Here is a 9442-nt window from a genome sequence, read left to right on the forward strand (position 1 = left end):
TAGAACATTTATTAGTATGGCGCCAAACTTCTATGACCATTATTTTGACGTTTATTGGACTTTCCGTTTTGGTTAATATGTTAAAATGCCGGCAATCGATAAGAATACGTCGAATCTGTCTAATAGTTGCTTCTCAATATTTTTTTATATGACACCAAACATCTATGACCATTATTTTGACTTTTATTGGAATTTACGTTTTAGTTCAAATGTGAAAAGTGCCGACCAGCAAAAATACCATGTAGACAGTATCGAGTAGATGCCTATTAACATTTTTTTCTATAGCACCGAACGTGTACGATCATTAGTTTGGCTTTTATTTTATTTTGAAAATCTTGATTTCTTAGTTATTTTGTTTAAAAATAAAGTGCTTTGGGCAAAAATTGCGATACGGCGGATTACAAAGGACCTTTAATACAACTTTAAACATTTAATAATCTGGCGCAAAACATTTTTGACCATTATTTTGACTTTGGCTTTTATTGGACTTTTTAAAATCTTTATTTTTTTTATACATTTTAACAATGGCAACAAGCAGAGCTTTCCCAATGACTAGTTATTAGTCAGATAAATACCTTGTGTTTTTGTTTTGTGTGTTGAAAGGTGAACTTCTATATTAATACCATCTGATTTTAGATATGACGTTGGCTGTAGTTTTTGCATTCCACTCAACGTTACGGCCTAAGTTTAGGTTGAATTATTATGACCGTAGATGGTTACCACCCTCCAAAGATAAGCTTGCCATCTAGTGACGAAACTCGTATTTTGGCATGACGTCTGAAGTAGCTGTTAGGGAAGACAGGAGTCGGGCAGTTGTACTTTGCATGTATGCCGATCACAATGTCCTGGTGCTACTCGGCCGATAGCGTAGTACGCCTCTATCACCCCACTGTATTTTCCTTGTATACACACTTTTCTTAAAAAAAGTAGCTTCTAAAGCGTAAAAGCAAACCTATTTTTAATTTATAAAAATGTGTCAAAAAGACGACTATATTACGCCTTTAGCAAGATAGTTCCATTATCACCAGATAAAACTTTTTTCGCCAAAGTGTAGGTATCTATGAAAACACCAGATTTTTGAAAAATCGAATCAAGTTCAAAATAGTGGTCATACACGTTTAATGTCATAATAATAAACATTCTGACGATCCTTTAAATAACGCGCCTGTCATATTTTATTTTATAACAAAATAAATCAAAAATCGAGATTTTAAAAATCCAACAACAGCCAAACTAATGGTCATACACGATTATTGTCATAGTGAATAATGTTTACAGGTATCTTCTCGATAGTTTTGACATGTGTTTTTTGCTGACCGGCACTTTTCACATAGAAACTAAAACGTAAAGTCCAATAAAAGCCAAAATAATGGTCATAGACGTTTGGTGCCATAATAATAAATGGTCAAATGGACAAGTTTTAACGGGATATACCAATATTGTTTCTTGGCCGGCACTTCACATTTTCACCAAAATGTATGAAAAATACAAGTTTTTTTTTAATTCGAATAAAACCGAAAATATTGACGCTATAGCTTTGGTGCCATAGTAATAAATGCTCAGACGGATAAGTTCTAAGGATATATACCATTATTGTTACTTGGCCGGCACTTTACATTTTGACCAAAAATGTATGAAAAATACAGTTTTTTGAATTCGAATAAAACCGAAGATATTGATCCTACAGCTTTGGTGCCATAGTAATAAATGCTCAGGTGGATAAGGTCTAACGGAATATAGCAAAATTATTTTTTGGCCGGCACTTTGACTTCTGGGCCGAAATCCGATGATCTCCTTTATTATGATTGGAAGTTTTGTTTTCAAATTGTTAAAATATTTGCATGCCTAGTTAAGGTTGAATACTATGACCTACTGTAATACTATACTTACCATCTTTTGTAAATTGTATTCTGGCAAATAAATGATTGATTGATTGATTGGTTAAAAAGGCCACATCGAAGAAATTCATCTAGAAATCTTTTTTTATATGCGCAAATGTTAAATTGCAATATTGCTTTGTCGTTTAGCAAATCAGGTACTTTTACTAAACGACAAAACACGAAATTACTATGGAATTTGTATGAAAAAGCATACTGTGACGTCATAGAAAAACGTGATAAAATATCGGTCTTATTATACGTTTTTCTTAATTAAAATTCACAAAAAAATTAATAGAAAAAAACGTTTTTCGTTAGTTTTAGATCTGTCTTTATTTAGTTATCAGAATTTCATAATTTGTCTTGAAACTAGTACACAACCAAATTGTTAGGATGCGGCATTTTTAACCCCCCTGATAAATTCATCTCTATCTGATAGCCGATTTTATTTTACACAGCTACGTAATTGTCGTTATTGCTGGGTCCCGTAAAAAAATAAAATAGTTGATGTGAAGATATGAAAGAAACCACCGCAGTTGAGGCTCGAAATTTTTATTACAACACACGTCACAAAACATACATTTTGTACAACCATTACACATACTTAGGTAAGTAATGACTACTCAGCATAGAGCAACACGGGCCTCCGGCGGACCGGAGCTACTCAGCTTCAGATCGAGGAATGTACAACTCTCGTTACTTTGACAAATCATGCGCCAGGAGTCGTGAAACAATCGCACTTATTCATCAAACAACGACAAAATACGCTAGTAGACAAAACTGTACAATCATAATAATATTATACCTACAGGCACCGGAATTGCTAAACTATAAAAAAAATACATAAGGATTCCATAAGTAGGGATTTCAGTGTGTACTTATGAAAACTGTGAGAATATTAAACTTAGAGTGACGTAAATAATAGTCAAAATAATAGTGGTTTCTAAATAATAGTTTCTAAATGACTATTATCATATAGAAACTGCAATATTTAGGTACTTATAGTTGTTCAAAATTTGATATGAATACTATCGATGCCAAATAAGTTCTAAGAGAGTCGATAATATATTTGAACGAAAACAATTATCATGGTAAAAGGTATCGAAAGTAAGTAAATATGTAACGGTAATTATAAAATATCGCGCCTAGAAACAAATGCAAAAAATGTAAATCGTAAATGTACTCACGATACTCCAATCTTTATAAATTGTTTCAGATCCGGAATTAAATTTAAATGATTTAAATTCGTAAACATAAATAACATTTAAAAATAGTACTACAACTAAATAGTGGACCAACAAAATTGTTAATATAAATTTTAGAACAAAATGTGTTATACAAGTAAACTTTTGTTTAGACAGTTATTGGTACGGTGGCGATCATATTTTAAAGTTCCATTCTGCAATAAATATTGTTAACATTTAAATGTTGACCACTTGTTAAACTGACCACGTATTTTGATACACAATGAAAGTTGATTTCGATAGTTGGATAGAGGAAACATACCAAATAATAGTTTATTAATACTTTTCATATCAAGTAAATGCTTACTTGCAGAAATGGCCACACTTTTTTATTCCAGTATTACTACGCTGAAATATACTTCAATAAATTAATTCAACAAACATTTCAAGTAAGTAGAAATACAATTAGGTTTTGTTGGAGGCCAGCGATTCTTCACTGTAACGAAGTTCGAAAAAAGAGACAATAAAAAACAACGTTATTTTTCAGAATTCTAAGGAGTTAAGTAGGATTTAGTGTAGTGTCCGGCTTAACCTAGCATGTATTGGCTAGACACATTGGGCTTATAACTCGTCTCGGAGCAATGTGTATCTGTTCTTGGAGGGCGCCAACTTCTTGAAGGTGGATTCTGGAGGCGTGGTGACCTTCACGTCGTGCGACAGCGCCGGCTGCACTGGATCCGGGCCGTAGTGGAACTCTCTGGAATCGTAACCAACGTTTTTTTAGGATTTCTAAACCAACCCTGTTCGGAGAACACGTGACTTACATAGTGTCTTTGGCTCGAATCCCAACCGAGGCTCTAAACCAATGAATTCGACTTTATGATAATCGATATCCCGTGGTTTCCAGAATTTGTGCCCGATTAATGGCAATAGACTCGCCTCCTATTACATGGGACTTAAATATAGCTGGTGAAGAGTGAGTGTATTACAAACCTCTGCCTACCCGTTTTGGGATACAGATGTGATACTATGTTCTAAGCCAACCAATATGGGTAACATGCGCAACGTGATAAAATTTTGTCACGATCATTTTATCGATTCTGACGATATAATTATGTCGTTTTGTCGATTGAAGCTAATATGTGAACCCAAACAAGTCATGTCGTTCTGTCAAAATACGAACAAAATCACATGGTACATATATTAGGCAAAAAAACAAACTTATCGATTTCAACGAAATTTATTGAATCGATCGATAATTTTATCACGTTGCGCATGTTAGCCCTGCAGGACTACTATTTATCTTTCATTGTTTCGGACACAATTTCCATATTAATATTCCAGGAGAAAGTCTCGATGAATGTTTATCGATTCAAGTTAGCACGCAGAGCTACAGCTCTGCGTTGAGCGTATACTTAACAACACAACAGTGACAGCCAATGCCCTGTATTATATTATAAAAAAAATATATATAAATAGAAAAAAACGCGTGTTCAATGATGATACGGCATGTATACTAGCAGCCATGTGTTACACATGATGGTATATGAATATTGGTCAAGACAAAGAATACATTTATTCTTTGTCTTCTTGTCAAAGAATACATTTATTCTTTGTCTTGTTAAAATTATTCATCACCCTCTTACTAAGAATGAAAATATTTAGTCAATGCTGATAGGCTCTGAGTATTGTAATGACTAATTTTCATTATCAAATACGTAACGAAGTACCGCAGTGCCTTACATACAGCTTGTAATCTATTTTCCATATTTCCTTATGAAGTCTGATATTTTGATTATAGTTTGGCAGTAATGCCTTCTGAGGCGAGCGCCAACAAATTAACTATACTAGACAGAATTAACTATACTGTTAGCTAAAGTATGATAGATGTGAAATCAACAAATATGTCTAGCTGTAAAATCTACTAAACGCCTGGGTTTGTATAAATAGCAAATATTCTAAGCTTGCTCCGGCTTCAAATAAAATGACGCTTGAGCGCGCTTAATGTACAATAAAAATTTCTGTCAGATTTTTTATTATTGTTATGACATTTTCTATGCCATTCTCTACGATCAAAGAAACAATATTAACATAACAGACCATAATTACATACCTATGTAATTTCCCTGAATAAAGATCCTGCAGGAATTGCTTCAGTTTACCCGGCTTCTCCATGTCATTGTAGTCGGAGAAGAGGTACATGTGCCGGAAGGAGTCGATGGCGATCAGAGGCAGGTCCGAAATGGACTTGCCGAGGTGGTGCAGCGGGTGCTCGAACCTTACACCATCAGCTGTCAGGAAGTTCACGTTCTCTGAAATTTTGACAGATTGTTAGAAAGTTATTTATATTTTGATAGTCCTAAGACACTTAACTTTTATCAAACGTTTTTTTGTTATTTTTATGTATTCTTTCCAACAGGAAGCACCTAAACCGAACCGAAGGATGAGGGCGACGGGTTGGTAACCCGACTGACGCCATTTACTATTCATATTCATCTAAAGACTTCAGTATGTGTGCTTTCTTATTACCTTATTCTTACCGTGTGTTGTCTAACGTGAAAGACACTCTTCTTTTGTATGCAAAAACACACTGTGACATCATAGAAACACATACATACATACATACATAAACTCACGCCTATTTCCCACCGGGGTAAGCAGAGACTATAGAATTCCATTTGCCTCGATCCTGACACACTTCTCTTGCTTCCTCCACATTCATCAATCGCTTCATACACGCACGCCGGTTCAGAGTAGATCGTATTAAACCTTTTCATAGAAAAACGTGATAAAATGTTGAAGATAAAATGTTTTTGTTAGTGTTAGATCTGTCTTTATTTAGTAATCAGAATTCCATAATTTATCTTGAATCAAGTACACAACCAAATTATGGGCATTAGTTATGTCTGTTGTGTATGTATGTACTTGTTTCTCATTTTGAACTAAGTGCTTAAAATTGCCAATAAAAATCCTCTATAGCAAATCAAGGGAAACCTAACATGAGTCCAACTCTGACCCAATCACGGTAATTTAATTGAATGTTGAAAATTCACACACATTCACAAAGCAAATTGTTCAATTATAAGTACATTATGCAAGCACTGCAAACTGTTTTATGCCTTTATTATGCATTTTGTACTAGTAAGAAATTATGTAATCTGTGACAATCAAGCATGACAAATGTTTAATATAGTGTAATAACATTTTTGTAATTACTTACTCTTTGCAACTGAAAATTAGACTATTATTTAATATACATAAATTGTGAGAAAATATGCAGTGTTCATGTATCATGTATAAGTAGTAAACAAACATTGCTTTCAGATAAAAATAATCTAATCTACTTTTTGTTTTGTACTTGAGAAATAGTGTATTTCACCACATCATACATAACCATAATAGTTTATTTAAAGAGAAATTAGTGCTTGACCCAGTAAATGACTAATGCTGGAATTTTGGTTTTAAAATAATAGAATGTAAAGCACTTACGTTTTTCTGCCTCAAGCTCATTACTGATGATTTCCTTGTACTTCTTTACACTTTCCGTGTCTGTAGGGTGGTGGAACAGGATGAGGAACGGCAGACCCTCTTCGGTTAACTCCTCAGCATTCTCAAATGTTATCTCTCTTACTAGAGGGATGCACTTCTCTTGTACCCATGCATATAAATCTTCGAAGTTGAGCAAAGAACCTTTGTATGTCTCATCTGGCTCTGTTGATGTTTTCTTATCAGTCCTAAACACTACAATCGGTTGGCCTAGAATGTAAACAATTTACAAAGTTAATTCTCACTCTCATATTGTATTCAAAAATTAAGGAATGCACATAAATTTGTTCTAATTTGTGAACTGACATAGCATTGAGATTCAAAATAGTAGTTTACTATCCCAATTATGCAGTATTAGGTTCATAGTGGGTGTGTGTGTTTACCTGGTGGATGCATTTGAGCAGATGCATCTCCAAAGCCAGCGTGGAAGAGGCACTCATCCTTGAGACTGGCAGCTACTTTCCGGAGCACCTCATACTCTGGTTGGTCTCTCCGGTCCATGTAAGCAATAATATGCCTCTTGTCCTCACTGAGGTCATGCAACTCTTTCAGTGCACTAAATGTGACCACTGGATCAGTTAATTGCTTTTTGATAAATTCGGAGAAAGCCTCCACAGACCGTTGACCTGAAATTTACCAATTAGACAAATTTTAGATGACCTAATGTAAAGTTGATTGCAGTATGAAAATGCTAAATACCCCTAGACAGCTTTTCAGTGCTTATTAAACAAACACACTATTGTGTGTTCTACAAGCTTGACATACCTTATTTCCAATTTCTCTGATTGTGAACAGTAGGAATCTTGTTTCAGTAACAATGATGAGCACTTTATAGACAAAGAAAATTCTAGACCTGCTACAAAGTTACTCGATTTTATGAGTGACCTAAATACTTATAATATAATAAATGAATAATGGTCTTTACCTCTGTATTCCTTCTTAGCAGGCAATCCATTACGGAAGAGTTTTAATGTAGGGTACTTGGTAATATGGAACCTAGTGGCTATAGCGCCTTCTTTATCACAGTCTACTTTGCCCATGACAACTTTGCCAGAGTCATAACCTGCTTTGGTCACCTCATCGGCTGCATCATCAAATATTGGCATGAGCATATTGCTGAACCTACACCATTCTGCATAGAAGTTAATGAACACAATCTCATTGGAAGCTGTAATAGAAAACAAAGATTAATAAAGCACACAATTAAAAAAAAACATATAAAATTGAAAGATAAGGATGTGTTGGCAATTAAAAACTGCAAGTTCCGAATCTCGTTAAAGGTAATGACTGACCGACTGACGTGTAAACATAAATAAATCTCTCGTATCGAAGCCACCGGCATTGTCCAGCTACCAATTGCATTTAACTTACCTAACACCATGTCTAAATTGCTCTGTGTAATCTGAACTGCACCACTATCGGTCGGGTTATAAAAGCTGTGACATATCTGAAACATAACAATCCTCTTTTAATTTCCAAACTAATTACTTAGGCTTAATAAACCATAAAATCAACAATCGAGCCATTGAATACGTGTAAAAATATTTCTTCGGCGAGATTTCACGTCAACGATATCCAAAGATAAATTACTTACCAAAATGATACATGTTGCTAAAAATTTAAAGTTTAGCAAACTGAAAGTATTCCAATTCATTTTTGACAATGTTTTTGAAGATTTTGTAGAATTTTCCCTAACCAAAATCCACCGATCGTCAGCCGTCAGCCACCAGCCATTCGATAGTGTTGTACTCAACCAACTCAAGTGACAGACAGATGATTGAATATAGATTGATATTGATTAACTGTAAACGAAGCTTTTCAAGGCTTTTCGGCGGGAAACGGGAACGGAACAGTTGCTTTCTTCATTGGGTAATCTAAATAATTAATACGAAGTGGTGTTTTGTGGTTAATGATCGCATTAAGTTAGTCGGAAGACATTCGCGAGTGTTATTATATTGGAGTATTCAATAAACAAAGTGTATCTGCCTATTTTCGCTTCGTGCCGGGAAGCCGCTTCATAACTCAAAAGTTTATGCGGACTTTTGAGTTAATTCGTTTGGGGTTCGGAGTAGGAGTCTACTCCGAGGGTGGGGGCTTAGGTTTCATCATCATCACCTTTCATCATTTCATTAATCATCAAGAAAAAAAATACGTCAGACATGGCTGTATGGGCATAGTTCCCTTTGCCTTACCCTTCGGGGAAAACCAAAACAAAAAAAAAAGTAACTCATATAAGGTCAGAAAGGGCGGGAACCTTCGAACAAGTTAGGCGGGATTTTATAAGCTCTCGATTTTAATTTCAATTTTATTTCCAAATTTTGTAGATATTTGTATAATTTGTACATAATTATTTAGTTTAAGTTATTGTATAAATAGTTGTTTAATATCTGAATGTAAATATTTATCGTTTGGTAAGTTTTCATAAAAAACCGTAGCAGAGGCGGTCCGCTAAGGACCCGCGCGGCGGGCAAGATGCCTGGCCAGCCGGCAAAGCGGAAGTATTCGGCAACAAAAGGAGGCAAGCAGCAGCCCCAGTCTCGGGATGAACCAGGTGAGGTTGTTGAGCCCGAGTCTTCTGACTCGGACGTTACCGACCCGCCAAGGATCATGGACACGGAGATTGAAGAAGACAAATATGCTCCATACCGAGTGACTGATTACAGTCGCCGGTATCCAGAAGATAGCGCAGCAGGTTATGAATTTGTTGTATTTATCGAAAGTAGCACTGAACAACCGATTGCGACACGAGATATGATGAATTTAAGCACTTGTTTCACCAGAGTAGTCAAAGGCATTAAATATCTCAAAAAAATAAATAAATTTAAAATTGGCGTA

General features: G+C 35.1%; 1 protein-coding gene across 1 annotated transcript; it reads right to left on the reverse strand.

Moving 5' to 3' along the window:
* Window positions 1-2413: 2413 nt before the first annotated feature.
* Window positions 2414-8361, reverse strand: LOC126367263 (endoplasmic reticulum resident protein 44). The gene is made up of 7 exons (XM_050010689.1): window positions 8202-8361; window positions 7979-8054; window positions 7533-7775; window positions 6991-7233; window positions 6551-6817; window positions 5175-5373; window positions 2414-3818 (listed from the first exon to the last, which is right to left on the reverse strand). The coding sequence occupies exons 1-7, from the start codon at window positions 8259-8261 to the stop codon at window positions 3683-3685; spliced, it is 1224 nt and encodes a 407-aa protein (XP_049866646.1). The 5' UTR covers window positions 8262-8361; the 3' UTR covers window positions 2414-3682.
* Window positions 8362-9442: the final 1081 nt, after the last annotated feature.

The sequence above is a fragment of the Pectinophora gossypiella genome, chromosome 6, assembly GCF_024362695.1.
Source record: "Pectinophora gossypiella chromosome 6, ilPecGoss1.1, whole genome shotgun sequence".
Taxonomy (NCBI): Eukaryota; Metazoa; Arthropoda; class Insecta; order Lepidoptera; family Gelechiidae; genus Pectinophora; species Pectinophora gossypiella.

Bases quoted from the DNA above. Each gene is read 5' to 3' on its own strand.
- LOC126367263 (XM_050010689.1), bottom strand. From the start codon at position 8,261: ATGAATTGGAATACTTTCAGTTTGCTAAACTTTAAATTTTTAGCAACA. The intron at 7,234-7,532 runs GTAAAGACCATT...GGTAAATTTCAG, and splicing joins TGCTAAGAAGGAATACAGAG to GTCAACGGTCTGTGGAGGCT. The intron at 6,818-6,990 runs GTAAACACACAC...TTTACATTCTAG, and splicing joins TGCTCAAATGCATCCACCAG to GCCAACCGATTGTAGTGTTT.